Source organism: Pipra filicauda, unplaced genomic scaffold (assembly GCF_003945595.2).
Source record: "Pipra filicauda isolate LSUMZ 115617 unplaced genomic scaffold, ASM394559v2 scaffold2_size9829703_pilon, whole genome shotgun sequence".
Lineage (NCBI taxonomy): Eukaryota > Metazoa > Chordata > Aves > Passeriformes > Pipridae > Pipra > Pipra filicauda.
The window spans coordinates 2115030-2132512 of NW_024104421.1; the positions used below are offsets into that span (position 1 = coordinate 2115030).

Genomic DNA, 17483 nt, shown 5'->3' on the forward strand with positions numbered 1-17483 from the left:
AGGCTGAAATTTGAAACTCTTCAAAACACTGGTTGCTTAACTTCACAAGATCCAAGCGTTTGGAATTGATTTGCATGTTTGAAATTTCAGGCTGTTGCATATTTGATAAAATGAAACAAAAAATATTTCATTCACGTAAAATAAGACATTGTTTTTGTATCAATAAAAAGTACTTTAAGATACAGCTTCCAACAAAGTATAACTTACAGCATAATCATATTAAGCATATTTTAAGGCAGCATATAGTACTAATTCTTGTCATTTTCCACAATTACTTTTTAACTATTACCTCATTACTTTATCTGGAGAGCCAATAAATTACAAACAACGTGCATTTTTCATGACTCTGCATTTCAGTTATTTATCAAGTTGTCTCTAATATGTCAGTTGCCTTTATCAACAACTGGAAAAATCAATATCTGATAGGACTTCACTGCGTGTAGCAAAGTATATAAGCATGAGGTTTATATTGCTCAGTCTCAATTTGTCACTTCAGACCATCTGACTAAGAAGTGCCTCTTAAATCCTCATCATTTCCTTGTTATCTGATTTGCAGGAATCCAAGACTTAAGCAACCATGTCCAACTCCACTGAGGCAGAACTCATACACATGTTTAAGGGAATTCCCTTTACCACCAGGTCTTCTCCAGAACTTTTAAAATCCTTGGATACTTTTGATGCTAGAGAAGATGATGTCCTTTTGGTTTCCTATCCCAAATCAGGTAAGTTCTAGTTTTAAATGTTAGTTGCAATAAGTCTCAATTGTGTGTTTCATGTTCTCTGCTTAAACTATTTGGGAAATATCTGTGTAGAAGAAACAGGAAAGGATGTTTGAGTGTGTGAATATATTATGCTGTCAGTAAATGTTAAAATTACAAGAAATATGGTCATTTACCTACATTTTGATTCTGTAATTGAAAATAATCTCAGGTGTTTTCATATTGGAATGCAAATAAATATTCCTTACTTGTAATCAACACCTGTACTTGAAAGATTTTCCTGAGGACTTTCTATATTCAATTATGAGCAAGTCAAGAGTTGTATTAAGCTATTTGTATGGCTCTTGGCTGTAGATTTATTAATTTCTTATCCCCTCTCCACCTGCCTCTCTTGCACAGAGAAGCACACACCAAAGGGGAAGCTTAATCAGTACTTTCCAAATATACAGACTCAAGTTACTATAAGGAAAAAATCAAACAAAACAAGTTATTCTAAAATAAATGATAAAAATAATATAACCACCTCTCAGCTGACAAGCAGTTTATCTAATGAGGTTGGTTTTGGTATTGTTATTAACACTTCTCACAGAGTTACTTTGTATTTCAGCTATAACCCTAATTTTTCAAGTGTTTATTTATTTGGAGCCAATGGAATTATTCAGTCATGTAAAGTTTCTTGAATCTGGGCGAGTAGAAGTATCATTTGTTCAGTAGCAATGTTTCCATATGAAAAATGCATGTCTCACATATCCTCTTGATAATAAATATTTTTTTTTCTTGTTTGTTATTTTTCTTAAAATTACTTTTCTGCAGGCACCCATTGGCTTGCAGGAGTTATAACAAAGCTTTACGATACTGAAGTTACAATAACATCTCCCATTGAATTTGGAGACATTTCCAAACTGGAGGAGCTGAATAATCTCTCAACAAAGAGAATCATTCCAACACACTTAGACTACAACATGTTACCTCCAAATTTTAAGAAAAAGAAATGCAAGGTAAGGCAAAAGTTACATAAAAGCTGTAAGACATGTTAAGTGTCTATTAGGAGTATATTTTGTCCTGTTGATCCTTGATAATTTTTGAATGATTTACAGTTTCCAGAAGTGGTTTGCTGTGAATTTTGGAGCCACAGCTGATTAGCAGTCAAAGGCAGCATGAGCAGAGACTTGGACTAGGGACTGGGTTTTGCTCCTGTCCCACTGCTCTCATGGGGCGATTTGTATACCAGGCACCATACAAAATAGAACATCAACACCTTTCAATCATAAATCTCTCATTAGGGATGGAGGGTTTCTCATGGCCTCATTTCCTAGTGTCTTAGAAAATAGTTATCTTGGGTACTTACAGTCTGTACTGGAGTTGAAAATACTCTGCACCTCCTGCTGAAGCTTTATGAAGAACCCATAAAGATTTTGGGAGAACAAAAAAGAATTGAAACATGGGAGGCAGATTCAGATCACAGTTTTGAGTTCACAGAATCATAGAATCACCTGGGTTGGGAGGGACCTTAAAGATCATCTAGTTCCAACCCCATGCTGTGGGCAGGGACACCTCCCACTAGACCAGTCCCTGCTATGCTAATGTGGGAGGTCTTTAAAAATAAGCTCTGGGTCTCAGATTTTTTTTATAGAAAATCTAAAATTTCAGGATAACTCAGATAACAGACTTTTGGGACAAAGCAAATTTGAATGAAAAGCCAAAATTTATGTTTTGCAGTTGTCCTGTGAAGGTTAATTAGTAAATGTTTTCATACATGAGATATATGAGATAGTAAACTGACTCATGAGTTAAAGTTAACCCAGGCTCTTTCATAAAACGTAAACATTACCCAGCTGTGGCAAACACGCCTCTTTCCACATGGAATTGTTTACTAATCACTACAGACTCCTGCCTAAGAAGAGACAAATACATTTCTAATTTAATGGCATAGTCACTGAAGGAGGAATCCTAAAGGAAAGGGGTTTGACACTGCCAACTGCCTATGAAAATGCTATATTTACACACAGAGCTTCTCTAAAACAAAGGAAGGATATTATCATTAATAAATATATCATCTTCATTTACAGATGATTTACATCAGCAGAAATCCAAAAGACACTGCTGTTTCCATGTATCATTACTACAGAGATAACCCAAACCTTCCCACTGTAGATACCTGGGCTGCTTTCTTTGACTTGTTCTTAAAAGGGAATGGTAAGAATAAATGTTTTCTCCTTGCATTTTACATTAGCTTATTATGCACAGAAAGAGTTAAGAAATGTGAACTGCGTGAAAACTCCTTATTGAACTCCTTATTCATATGGCATTAGCTGGGGGGACTGGGAGTGTCAGGATAAATTCTAATGCCAAACCAAACAAGAGCAAATAACAGGATGCCCTCTTCAGCCCTGCAATGAGACATTTTGATAAGCAGCTGCATCATTTCAGCACGAGTGCTCTTTGCAGGTTCTTGCTGTTCTTTACACACCTGTTAGAAAACCTATTCTCCCAGAAAAGACACTGATTTCTTTTCTTTCCATGAACACCCTGCAACCCCTGACTATTTGTTGATTCCGACATGGATTCGCCCTGTGTCAAAAGTTTTCCAGCCTCGACTTGTGAACCTCAGTAGCAGACTGCTTCCCCCCAATAATTTATGTGTAAGCTACGATAGGGGAGGTATGTGCACCCAGCTCCTCCGAGCACATGCAGGGCAGCTGAGCTGGCTACAGCCCGCCCCTGTCCTGGGCGGGGCGGGTGCTCTCTTACAAGGAGCTCAGCTGGCCCTACATGTGCCCAAGGGCAGGAAAAGGGCATGGGAGGGCACAGTCTACCAGGCTGCACCAATAGTCTAGTGTCTTCCCCAGTCTTGAAGCCGGCCCTGGGCAGCCCTTCAAAGGAGTCTGGACGTGTTCATAAAGCCCTCCTGCACACACTCTGCCTGATATGTTGTCTTAGTAGCAGGGTCCGAAGATCAAGGACAAGAGGGAGATTTTTATGAGTGGTGGGATGGAAGTTAACAAGAGGACCTTGTTCACTTTATCCACTCCCATTTTTAGTGTTTTATTAGTCCTCTGAGGAGTAAAGTGTCACCCTAGTGATGATAACAGCAGTAATGATTGATCAGCTTGAAAACTTTGAAAGAAAAGTGCCACTGCAGTCATCATGGGCTCACATCAGAGCTCCAGAAGTCAATTTGCTCACTGCCTTCTCTGGGCTTGGGCTCAGATCTTGTGTTCCTGGATCAGAGCAGGTCTGAGGCGTGTTCTTCAGTGATTTGCAGGATCTTGGCTTATTTAATATGAACTCTGAACATACAATAGTAGAAAAAAAAGAAAAGAGGATTGTATTCAGGGCCAGGTTGGATGGGTCTTTGAGCGGCCTGGTCTAGTGGAAGATGTCTGTGCCTATGGTGGGGGGCTTGGAACTGAATGATCTTTAAAGTCCCTTCCAACTCAAATCATTCTGTGATTTTATGATTAAATTACAAAAGCATCTCCCATTTACCTCCAAATTATTAGCCACCTTCTATTTTCTGAGTCCTTGCCCATGGCATAAATAGATAATTATGTTTGTTACATCAGAAATTTAGGTAAGAGGTGATGTGGAGGAAAAAGTAATTTTCAGTTCTAATTTCACTCTGAATGTCATTTTCACTTCTAATAAAAACGTAAGACTGTTGTGCTGCTTGATTCAAACCCTGCAGTGCTCTTGCATAACATCAGCTCAAAACAAGGGTTAGGGCACAGAGGGACAACTGTCTCCAAGGCTGTATGCTGTGCTCCTGAATCCAACAGGGCTATGCTATTGTTGGCCACATGCCCAGGGTAGTTGACCAGGAGAGCAGGGTCTAATTGCACACCGTGGAGCACACATGCCTTGCAGTCAGAAACTGCTTTATGTGCTGGAGAGGGCTACAGACTGGAGCATTCAGCTTAATTATAAGTATTAGTTATAATTACTGCTTAATTATAACTCACAGTTTGCAACCAAAATGTTGGTCATTACAAGATTATACTGTTGTGGTTGTGCTTATAAAAGCAAAGTCACAGTCTGGGAGAATCACAGGCTGTGATTGCTCTGTCCAGGCCTCTTCTCATCGCCCTACAAAGAGGCTTTCATCTTCCCTTTCAGCTGGAAAGGTCAGAATGTTGTTTTGTAGAATAAAGATGAAATTTAGCTGTCCTCCCATGGTCCAGGAAAAGGAGCATTCAGGCAAAACAAGCACTGTGGCTCAGTTATAAACCATTTTATCTGTTTCATTGGCTGAATGATGTATTTGCATAAGTTCTTTACATAATCCTTCTTTGGTGTTTAAAAATTATACAGATTCCCTTCTGCTGAGACAAAAGAGAGCTGACAACAGTGTGCTCCATTTAAGAGAGTTCTTATTTCATTTCCTGGTGAAGTGATTATATTTCTAGTTGTGACCACAGACACGCAGTCATTTGCTGAGATGCTCAGATCTTGTTAGGCGGGTATATTTTCCTTCATTATTGGCCTTTCCTTAGATTTGGAGTCTGTTTCTACTACAGAATTGTATCTCAGAATAGTCTCTGATATGAAAACAAATTCCAACAAGAATGGTAACCTCTTTGAATGTCGCTTTTGTAAGTTTGAGTCACTTGGCACAAAGAATTGCATTTGTTTTAGAGGGATATGGGGTACATATTATGAAGGGATCATTCTCCTAAATGTGTGAGATACCACCACAGTTATTTATGAATAAAGTTTATCTGAATGACATTTACATGGGGGTTTTTTTCAGTTGTCTGTGGATCCTGGTTTGATCATTTCCTAAGTTGGGAAGAACATGAAGATGACAAAAACATCTTATTTTTGTTCTACGAAGACATGAAGAAGGTAAATATGCTCTCTGCACTTGGTTCAGAACGCATTACTTGTGAATTAGCATCATTAAAATATCAAAGAAGAAATTATAATGAAAAAGGAGAAAGAAGGAATATGTGAATGTATGTCTTTGGGCATATTTTGTATTTGCATAGAATTTTATATTAGTGAACTAATTCTGACTGCACAAGTTATATAAATATCAAATCCTGTGAGAGTTACATTTCTTACATGCAGGAATGGGACTCATATTACATAATTTTGTCCAGGCTATAAGGGAGAATTTTAAGTTCCTCTTTCTTGGTCCTATGGAAAGACCAAGGACATCTGTTGAGGGCCACACATTAACTTGCTATGTCTGACATAGCCAGTGCAATTTTCAAAAAGTGATGTAAGACAACAGAACTACTCACAGTCTCATGGTACTTGTGTTCCCAATAAACAAGAAAATTAAAGACTGAAAGGGTAGGAAAACAGTTTGGTGAAAGGAAATTATGCAGACGCTGTTTTGCTGTTCTTAAAATAAAAAAAAAAAAGAACGTAAAAGACCTTAGCTTTCAAAGAATGAATTTTTGAGTGAATAGAAAACACTCTCTAGTGTTTCTATTAAAATAGGTTTGTTCATTTTTTGGGAACAAAAAAATTCCAAGATGAGGAATATAAACAAACTATTTTGTATTCTGAGTCACTTGTTAGATCTCTATATACATCACCTCCAATGAAATAAGCTACTTACACAGTAGCTGAGCTTTGAGTATTTCTCTGTTCCCAGTGAAATAATTCTGAGAGACAGGAGAACATTTTATCTGAACTGGAAGTAAATTTGGGAATATAACTGTGTTTGGTATGACATACTCAGTATTTATTCATTTCTGTGAGTATGGGTATGAGGGGAATCAGGTTTACTGTACCTGTCATCTGCACAGCCCAATTACATACTTGGCTTGCTTGAAAGCAAATAAATGTGTGACAAACTTGTTATGTAATAAAAAGGATCCTTTTCAAATTAGCTAAAAGTCTGATAATCGGCTTAGAAATATAAAAGCTTTATTTTTCTTGTATCTCAGGATCTCCCTAAGGTTGTAAAGAAAATTGCTTTGTTCTTGAGTTTAAATGCCAGTGACAAAGATATCCAAGATATCTGCAGGAAGTCCTCATTCTCAGAGATGAAAAATGACACAGAAAAGGAGAACAGTGATCCCAGTCACACTGTGTGTGCTCTGACATCCAACAGGAAGCTGATTTTCCGAAAAGGTAAGTTCCTTTGTTCTTAACACAGCAGGGGAAGTGGAAATCCAGGCAGAGGCCAAGGACCAGGTCTCTCCCAGAGTGTAGTGGTGCTTGGGTCAGCCCTAGGAAGCAACGACAGGATTCTTCAATTTGAAGCCCCCTTAAAAATCACTTTCTTTTTAAGTTCTCTGTCTGCAAATGCAGACTTAGAGAAGCACAGAGGAGCTAGAACAACAGCCTGACTAATATTGCTCCAAGGAGTGGGAGCTGTTGAGCTAAAAGGAAAGGTTCACTCAGCATTAGTCTTTATCTATGGGGGTTTTTTATCTAAAAGTTGACCACCTCAGTCTTTTACAACGTGTCTCCTCTGACACCACCTGCAAAGGTCACTTCGTTTACTAGAAAAATAAAGAGCAAGACACATTCCTTCTGAATAAGACTGCTCTTATCACCTCCTATCTTATGGAAATATTCCTGAGAAAGGAATATGCTGACAATGACAACAACAAAAGAATGGTCACAGGTAGCCTTCAGACCCTGGGCAAGCTGGAATCCACGGAAAATCTTCCACAGTGTTTAGTTCAGACGTGACTTTAAGATATCTGCAGGAGCTGTTTTCTTGCTTCTGACATTTCAGAAGCTTCCTCAGGTTTGGATAATAAGTAAAACCAAATCCATCATGTTTACATGGATTTCGATTATATTTATTTACTTAATTTTTGAACAATAATTGACAGTTTAAAACCAAGAATTGTTTCAATTAATAAATAGGGAAATGGTACCTTATGTTAATTCAGAACGTTTTTACCAATGAGCTGAAACAAATGCCAAAATACAATCTGTCGTTAAAAAAAGAAAAAAAAAAACAGATACATTTTTCTAAGTCAGTGAACTTTGATGAAGATATGTTGAAAATTTTGAAAAATCCCAACAGTTTCACTTCCAAGGGCATGTAGTAATAGGACAAGGGGGAACAGCTTTAAACTGAAAGAGGGTAGGGAAGAAATTCTTTACAGTAGGGGTAGTGAGGCACTGGAACAGGTCCCTTCCAACCCAAACAGTGATCTATGATTCTATGATTTCCCCTACTGACTGTGAAAAAACCCAGGCAGAGACCTTTAACTACATACAACTAAGGCAGGGCAAGATGCCTCCCTGCCAACATGACCAGGAGCTCTAATTTCACCTTGGAAACCTTCTGCTCTTCATCGACCACTTTTGTTGGCCATAATCCACTCCGAGGCTGAGGGTTTAACAGCCTTTATGGGTGACAACCCAGCTGCTTCCCCCAGAGTCTTGCCAGATCAGTAAAGCAACTCACAGTCATGACCTACCACAGAGGCTGTGTTTAAGAATATATTAATAATCTGTGCCAACTGCAACGTTAACAGAACTGGGCTGCCTTTAAACAATTTTTTGTTTCAAATATTGCTAGCTTCACCGTTCTTTCTGTTCCTGCTCTCCTAGGTGCTGTTGGTGATTGGAAGAACCATTTCACTCCAAAGCAGAACAGGAGGTTTGAGGAGATATTTAACGAGAAAATGAAACGCAGCAAAATGGCAAAATGTTTCATCTATGAAGTTTGACTCCATGTGAAGAACAACAAGCAGTTATCAACAAATGTACGTAGAGCAACTGGTGGGAAATTCTGAATGGGCACTCCCATTTGGTTTGTAATGCTTCCAGTAGAAAGGATTGTAAACATGAGATTTTGAGGAGAGGAAAATTCTGACACAATGACAGAGCTGAACTCAGTTCTCAGCAGGCAGATGTAGGTGGTTTTACAGTCATGTGTCAGACCTATTTTTTGACAACAAAATTTACTTAATCTTTTTTTTTTTTTTTTTTTTTTTGCTCCCAGGGGATATGAACAGACTTCTTAGATCCAAATTAGGAATTTTACCCATGATATTACGGAAAAGAAAAAAAAAAGGAACCTGTAAAAAAAAAGATAGAAAAAGTCTAAAAAAACTTCATAAGAAAATGACCAAAATGTTGACCCCAGACTCACTCCTTCTGTAATACATCATGATTTATGAACTGCCTATCTTACTGGACATTGTTATTGACACCGAAGTTGAAAACTGCAGCTGTGTATTTGACAATCCACGGTGAAGTCTGTTTACAAAATGTTTCTTTTTTTTTTTTACAATGTGTAGTTCTTTGATGTAACTTATTTCTGGGTTAGATACCATATATTGTATATACGGTATAAATGTTTTAAGTGCAACTGATATAAATCCAAGTAAATTTCTGCAGCATGCGTTGGGCAATTCTAAAAGTGGTTTTTTCCATTTGACTTTCTTTCTGCAAAATATCTGTTTCCAGTGTTTTGATGAGAACCATTTTGCTTCACAGTCCTTGTGCAATAGAACTCAACAGCTACACCGTGGTAAACAAACCACAGCTCAGAGACAGCTTAATCTGAACACGACTTATTTATTTACCCTGCCCTGATAAGGCAGATTTTCCAATAATCAGCTGTCTGCATTCACATCCGAGGGACTGTTCTAGGAAATCAGTGAAGATTTTTTTTTCTGATTTATTTCATGATGTGTTTTTTGTGTCCTCATCTTTGCTTTGAAGGCTGGCTTTAAGGACTCTTCTCCCCAGACTAGTTTTCCCCAACCATACAGTTATGAGGCTGAAAAGCTGAGGTATTGCCTTATTTAGTGAAATACTAATCTCTCTCCAGCCACGCACTTCACACTTGCCACACAGCCCTTTCATTTCATATCTGACCTGTGCAAGATGACATCAATACCTACTGATTTTGCATCTGCATATCCGGTACTGAAGTTATATGTTGGAGAGATCAAGAGAAAAGCCTGTTTGACCACAGTCCCTTGCCATTTACAATTCAACACAGGGGAGATGCTGCCCTTAGCACTGCCTTTTGCAGATGACCCACTTGGAAATCAGAATTTAGATATGTTACTTTCCTCTTCTGACATTAAAATCATTCTCTCTCCCTCCAAAATGCCACAGACCACTGTTGCCCTCCTTTCAGTGTTATTATTCCACTATTAATAAATGGCAAGAAATCAGCTAATGAAAATGCTTGAACATTTTACTGAAAGACTTATGTTTTTCTGGCCCTCTGAGTATGGAAAAAAGCCAATGGGTCCTTGGGCAAATCAAGTTTGCAAGCGAGTTTAATTGCATTAAGACTGGTGTAAGCAACATTTACATGTATATGCACAATATGAAACTGTGAGAAGGGACAGGATGAGGACATACCTTGTGGATCAATGGGGAGGTTAAAGCATACACTCCTGAAAACTGGCTGGGGGGATTATATTAGACTATAACATAGCAAGTGTTTTGCCAGTTGACCTCTAGCACCTCATTGCAGACTTAAACGACTTCCAAAATAAAGCTCTGCTCAGTAACACTTCATACAAATACAGCACTTTTAGTCTGAAAATGCAGTTTTACTCCAGCTTTGCTCAGTACAGGCACACCTCAATACTCTACCTGAGGCAGAGTGCAGCAACTGATTGGTAGTGATTAAAAGCTTCTGCCAGCAAAACTACAGGGTAGCAGGTCCATCCTGCACAGGCACAGCCTGGTGCAGCTGCAGAGAGCTGTGTCAGAGGTCCAGAAACCCGGGCTGGGCACTGTTCCTAAAGGGTGGGGGTATGTGATGCTATTGGCAACCAGGGTTTTCCAGCAATTGCTACACCTACCACTTCTTCCATCCTCTTTTCTCTGGCTCTCCCCACTGTCTGCTACTCCCCCTCTCCTTCCCATGACCGTAATAGAGGGATTCAAATGGAATGTTTCAAAGAATGGTCAATCTGGTTCCACAAATCATTCCGGCAGGCTGTGGAGATGTTAAAGAACTTTCAAAACTTCCATAGTAAGATGTCGTAAAAATGTCTCCTCCCCTCTCTGTTTTTCTTTCTTTTTTTCCTATGGCAGTTAAAATGTTGGCAGAGGGTGACATTTCAGCCCTACAAAATATAAAAGCACTGATCCAAAATGTACCTAGACCCACAGCAATACTAGGTTTGGAAGAAATAAAGCCCTGTGCAATCTCTATTATGTGGAAATGCTTACAATACTGCTTTCTTACTCTGGTAACATGTTTTCCCTTCCTGAGTCAGGGCTCTTCTCAAGATTGATTTAAGTAGAAAGGACAGGATTAAACATTTACTCCATCAGAGCTGAGACACAGGGCTTCTACCTGCTCTTGTTGAAGTTAACCTGCTCTGCTTGCTACCCAGGCTTATCTGACCTTTGGGGCAGATAAAAAGAAAGCAGAGCATTTGGAGGGCCAGAACTCTTGTGAGAGGAACACATGAATTCCAGGTCTTGCTTTATGAACCTCTTCCCTGAAAACATCACACAATTATCTTCTAAAGTGGCACTCAGAGAAGAAAAGGTGCTCAGGTAAACATCCCAGCAACCTGAATATAAGTCATACTAGTTCTGATACAATGAGTGATGCCTAAAGCAGTTTCTTGGAGGAAAAAAATGACTGGGGAAAAAGTCTCACCAAATAGCTTCAGGAACACCTTGTAGAAGATGAAAATTAGGCTGGGGAAGTGGGGAGAGCAGGCAGGGGAAGGAATCTGAGCTAGTTCTGTTAATCTTTGAAGTCAGAAGTCATGGGAAAACAGAAGATTCAGGTCAGGACATCAATTGGTGGGTTTCTGCATTGGGTCTGAGTAGAGACACTCAAGAGATCAAAACAAGGGTTTGCTTGTAACCAGCTGTCAGATGGAAAGCTAAAGGTGGAGGATAAGAAGGAATTTCTGTGGAGTTTGGTTCATGACCAGCCGATGAGAGAGAAAGGACAGTCACAGACCACAGACAAAATGCCAAGGGCACTCCTGCTGCAGAGACTCAGGAGGGATGGGACAGGAGGAATCACACCTAACAGAAAGGGCTGAGTGTGTCAGTGAAGGCAATCACTGAAAGACCACGTTCAGAAAGGGGGGAAGAGGACTGAGTGGTTGTATCACTCTTTCACCAGTTCCAGCCTCACAGATGACAACAATCCTCCTTTTTCCAAGGGACCAGAAACCAGACAATTGTGCAGCAACTTCTCTATTAACTTTGACAGGAGACAGTCCTCCCCTATTACTGAGTTCATTTACCTGTCCTGCCTACCAGAGAAGATAAACTGTTAGGACAGACTGAGGGGCTGTGTGGTGAGACATTGCTCTTCCTGGGATCCCACAGAAGAAGCTGCTCCTGGGTCAAGTGGGGAGGAGCAACAGCACCTCATGGCCCCAAAAGGAAGCGAGTGGGAGCACCCACCCAACAGCTGCTTGAGAGATAAAACAGAAACAAAAAGGCATGAAGTCACCAATTACACTGCCGTGCCTCCCTTTGGCCTCTTTCCAATCTGGTCCTGCAGGCCAATGATAGGTGGAAGAAACAGCTGTCTTGGAAACGCCTGCAACCCTGAGGGACCAGGGGCATGTCCACTCTTGGGTGAGTCTGCAGCCATCCAGGCTCTGTGCCAGTAGAAAGGGAAGCAGCACTGCTTCGGAAAGGAACAGGAATGTTTGTTCTTCACTGACACCTATTGACTGCAGTGCTTTAACTGCAAAGCCCTGCACAATTTCACAGGGCTCAAAAGCAGAAGCAGACTCTGAAGGGAATCAGCCACAGGTTTAGGGCGAGCAGGTCTGTCCCTGAGTACCTGATGCACAGCCTGCTTATGAAGTCCTTCAGTTCTGAACACCAGTGTCTGCAAGGATCATAGGGTCATTAAATCATAGATTGGCCTGGGTTGGAAGGGACCTTAAAGATTATGTAGTTCCAACCCCCCTGCCGCGGGCAGGGACACCTTTCACTGGACCAGGTTGCTCAGAGCCCCATCCAGCCTGAACTTAAACACATCCAGGTATGGGGCATCCACAGCTTCTCTGGGCAACCTGTTCCAGTGCCTCACAACACACACAGTAAAGAATTTCTTCCTAATATCTAATCTAAATCTAAACCTACTCTCTGTCAGTTTGAAGCCATTCCCCCTTGCCCTGTCACTCCAGGCCCTTGTAAATAGTCCCTCCCCATCTCTCTTGTGGGCTCCCTTCAGGTACTGGTAGGCCATAATTGGGTTATCCCAAAGCCTTCCCTTCTCCAGGCTGAACAATCCCAATTCTCTCAGCCTTTCCTCACAGGAGAGGTGCTCTGTCCCTCTAATCAACTCGATGGTCTCCTCTAGACTCACTCCAAGAGGTCACTGTGCTTTCTGTGCACAGTGGGGGACCCCAGAGCTGGATGCAGCACCGCAGGTGGGGTCTCACCAAATGTACCCAGGATGTACCCAGGAATGACTGACCTGAGAATCTACCAGCAGCCACAGTCGAGACAGGATGATGGTACAGATGATGGCATTCATAGGTAAGCAAATATTGCAGGAGTAATAAAAGCAGAACTTCCTTTTCTGCCTGCAAAGCCTTTCACTAAAACAAAGGATAACTGTGGTTTGCTGTTCTCTGTAATTTCTGACCTTGGTAAACCACTTAGACCTATCCATCAGGCAGGAAGGCGTCACCGTCCTGCTCAAAGTGCAGTTAGTTGCCTAGCTACTTCAGAAAGATGGGGAATTAATCAGTTTATATCATTGCCTACTGGTTGAATTGAGGATTTACCTAAATTACAATTTAAAAAAAAAAGGACTTCATTGTCAGGTAAATGAAATGCAATATAGAGCTGGGCCATATATCTCTGTGCTATCCAAGCTCTGACACCAATGACAGCAGCTTAATTGGAGCAGCCCAGACTCAAATTCCCCTGCTTCTCAACAGGGGCAGTAGTACAGAGGCACTGCAAGACACAAATCCAGTTAGTTCTCCACATGGCCCTGCACCGCCTGAAACTTTTATCCTGAAATCCCCTGAAATTTAAATTTCCTGGCTCCCATTACAAATCCACTGTGTACTTTCTCTAAACAAAGTTCACACAGACACAAGGGTGTTGATATACTGCCAAGTAAGGACTAGGGGCTTGTTCATGAGTTATCAGAACCACTGCCCATAAAACCCACCCGTAGTCCACGTCTGGGGCACATGTAGCTCCACGTCCTTTAAGAGGCAGCACTCAGAGAATGGAATGAATCCAAAGGTAGATCATGATAAGTATTTTGAAGGTATCTTTAAGTTCATTAAGTGAAATGAATGGGAGTGTTTTATATCTGTCTAAATCAGATTACTTAATCCCATTCTCCAGCTTTTTAGACCCAGCTTCACTTAATCAATTGAAACACTTCAGTTGGGCCTCACTGCTCAAAAGTGAGTGGTGATGCACCCTCTTCCAACTTGAGACTGAGCTGCTGTGGACAAAGTGTAACCAGGGAAAAAAGGTGGGAGAGTAAAAATAGTCAAAATCTTACACGGACTGTACAAGCAATAAAAGGTTGTGCAACTATAGCCTTAGTTAAAAGTGACATCCCTGGAGAATATATCTCCATGTTTAATACAAGAGTAGCCATACTAGCTCAGATGTATGTCAGTTTAACCCAGAAACTTGCCTGCAAAGTATGTGAACAACCAGGAAAAACATGGAATTTTCCCGAATGTTCTCCCAACATGAGTACATTTTGTCAAAGAGCTTCCTAAGCAATTTACTGTATTAATGATCATTGATTCATCTGATGTCATCGTACTCTTACAAAGTTCTCTGTGCACTTGTGCCTCAATGGGTTTTTAAGATTAGATGACTAATTCCTATTGATAACAGCTGATTTTCTCACTGTGTCAGAGCTACACATTAACACAGAATGAACTACTAACACACATTGCGAAATATAAATTAATTGCAGTTGGGTGTTGCTTATACAAGAAATAAGGGGTAGAAACCAAGGTTCAGAAGCAGAGGAACTGTATCAGGTGTCAGACTCATGAAACACGTGGCCAAAGCCTGTTTTAAGCGTGCTGAGGTTCATTAAACCCGACTCTGGAAATCCATGAGCTGCAAACGTTTTGATGCCACAGGAAAACTGGAAAGCACTACCAAATACAACATGGCAAATTATATTCCTGAGGCATCTGTTTTTGGTCACCACTACTTCCTTCAGTGGTCTTTCCATAGCTTCCCCTTCTTAATTTTACAGATATCTCAACACAACTCCCTTCTGTCATCCTTATTTCAAAGTGAAGAATTCTGACTTGGCTACTGCTCCCACTGAGCCTGATTCATTTCTTCAATCACCCATTTTATCCTCCCACAACCCTTTTGAGTGCTACAACCTTTCCATCACACAAGAAACAAAACACACAGTATTCAAGATACCCGCAAATCACTGATTTATATAAGTGCAATAATTATTTTTATCCTATTTGTTATATATTCTTTTTCTAATAATTCCTAAAATTCAGTCTGCTTTTTTAACTGCTAGCACACACTTCAAACCACTGGACATTTTTCTGAATTATAACTGCTCATAGAAAATGGATATCTTTATATATATGACATTAGAATTGTGTTTCTATTAGGCTTACCTTATTAAGCTTACCTTATATGTATATCTTCAGTTTCCTCAGCCTCACTCTTTAATAACCTGAATAATTTGGTATCATTGCCTCCACATTGCACACTGCTCATTCCCTTTAACACCTATTTTTATAAGTAATTAAGAAATTCTTCCATCTGCCAGATGAAAATAATGGTATCTCTTTTAGGGGAAGTGGTCTGTCATGCTGCAGAGGTGTGGGAGCTACAGAACTGGGACTGCTCCCCAGTGTTTCTCTCTCCTCCAGTATCTCTAGAGCAGTGGGAATGTCTGTTGAAACAGAGCCACATACAAAAACATATCTAGGATCAGAAATTGGAATAAACAAATCTGTCCCAGAACAAGAGAGAGAAACAAACCTACTGTCCAAAAATTTTTCAGACAAGTGCATTAGTGACAAGTTTTTCTAACTCATTTTTGCTTCAGGTTCATACATAATAGTGTTTTTCTGCCACACAGTAATATTGCTCTTAATAGTGGTGACATTTAGGATGATTGGTCCTGCTGGGTGTAACTAGACTCGTTTGGAGTTATTTCCGGAAAAAGGAAGTAGTGATTTAAGAACACACAAACAGAAAAAAAATAATTAAAAACAAAAACCTTCCCACACCAGCTCTGGTGAAACTAGTGAACTAATGTGTGCTCAAGGTTTACAAGTATTAAGAACTTGAAATCACCAAGTACTAAAAAATATCTCAGAAGACTGAAATATATGTGATTTGTATTGATGTGAAATGAACTAAGGTCAGAACTTGTTGCATCACCCTACGGGAACTGGAGAAAACATACACCGAATAGAAGATAGATGAGATAAAAATAAATTAATGGAGTCAGAAGTAGGTGAAGGGCTAACCTCTTGTGTCAAAGTTAGCAAACGTAAGGACACAGTTACTGTCTAACTGGATATTCTTCCCTCTCCTCAACCCTCCTGGCAAGAGCCACCAAGCAGCCAAAAAGCAGGAAAGATCTCAAGGCCCAACCACAATAAGAATCTCTCCAATACACTCCTGCCAAATAATTCTCAATGTGTTCTGCTCAAATTTACAAGATCATCTTTCTATAGAAATACTGGGCTAGCTTTGACAGCTCATTAAACAGAGAGATGAATCCCACCTTTTCACAAACCAGGACACAAAACACACAGCACTGTGAAACCAGGTATTTGAAAACATGGAACACAGAAAAGTGAAGAAGTATATTCAAGAGGGTATAACCACACTCAAAACACTCAAGATTTGCCTCCAAGACCAGAATGAGATAAAGATTTTGAGTAACTACGTGTGCATGTGATTAATTTGGGCACTAAATTTGTCCATTTTCATCAGTATAATCCATTCACGTGGCACATGAATGTGGAATCATATGATTTACAGTACAGAAACTCATCACAAACAACCCCACAACCATTCTCTACCCAAAAGACAATAGAAAACTTTTTATTTAAAATTTCAGGTAATCTGTTATTTTTTTCATAATAGCTTATTACAGATTATTAAAAATTTCCTTTTTTCAGTCTCACATAATCATGATAAAACAGGCCACATTATTTGAGATATTCTTTGGAATATACTAGGCATTTTGAAGTTAAAAAAACCAACCAAACAAACAAGTGCTCACATGACTAAAAGAGATTATTTCAAAATTAGCCCAGTATAACAAAAGTGACCACTGAAATCTACTGATTGAACTACACCCCTCTAATGAAAGGCAATCACAGTGCCACGACATGAACTGGAACAGCAGGTGCTGGCAAAATACACTACATATCTGAAGTCTGCCTGGGATTTTAGATTTGACCTTTAAGGTGACAGAGTTATCCTCATCATCTCTGCCTCTGTGACCCCTAAATCCTTCATATGATTGAGGATCTTCCATAAAATCAAGAGGAGTAATCTGAACCTTTCAGGCAGCAGATCATGCATGTCCCATATCCTCAAACAGGCTTTATGTTGTAAATGGTCTCTAGAGCTCTTTTATTCTTCATATTCTTCCCAACATAAGATTACACCATGTTCTTCTAAACAAGAATTTATCACAGTGAAAACATTTATATTATCAGCTACCATTGAAGGTGTTTCTGTATTTATTTTTGATACATTTAGAATTTTTTGGGGTGCAGCCCCAAAGAATATGCAGCATGTTCAGCAAGCAGCCGAAACACTGAAGAGTTCTTGACTCAAACAGTAAGCTACAAATAGCACTGCCCACTCATATTGCTAATATAATTGCAC

At 39.8% G+C, this 17483-nt stretch overlaps 1 protein-coding gene across 1 annotated transcript; it reads left to right on the forward strand.

Annotated features, from left to right (window-relative positions):
* Positions 1-557: 557 nt before the first annotated feature.
* On the forward strand, positions 558-8591 carry LOC113990862 (sulfotransferase 6B1-like). Its single transcript, XM_027726694.2, has 6 exons — positions 558-722; positions 1533-1717; positions 2789-2915; positions 5470-5564; positions 6620-6806; positions 8250-8591. The coding sequence occupies exons 1-6, from the start codon at positions 578-580 to the stop codon at positions 8366-8368; spliced, it is 858 nt and encodes a 285-aa protein (XP_027582495.1). The 5' UTR covers positions 558-577; the 3' UTR covers positions 8369-8591.
* Positions 8592-17483: the final 8892 nt, after the last annotated feature.

Coding starts and splice junctions, on each gene's coding strand:
- LOC113990862 (XM_027726694.2), top strand. CDS start 578: ATGTCCAACTCCACTGAGGCAGAACTCATACACATGTTTAAGGGAATT. Junction 2,916..5,469: donor CTTGTTCTTAAAAGGGAATG/GTAAGAATAAAT, acceptor GGTTTTTTTCAG/TTGTCTGTGGATCCTGGTTT. Junction 5,565..6,619: donor TCTACGAAGACATGAAGAAG/GTAAATATGCTC, acceptor CTTGTATCTCAG/GATCTCCCTAAGGTTGTAAA.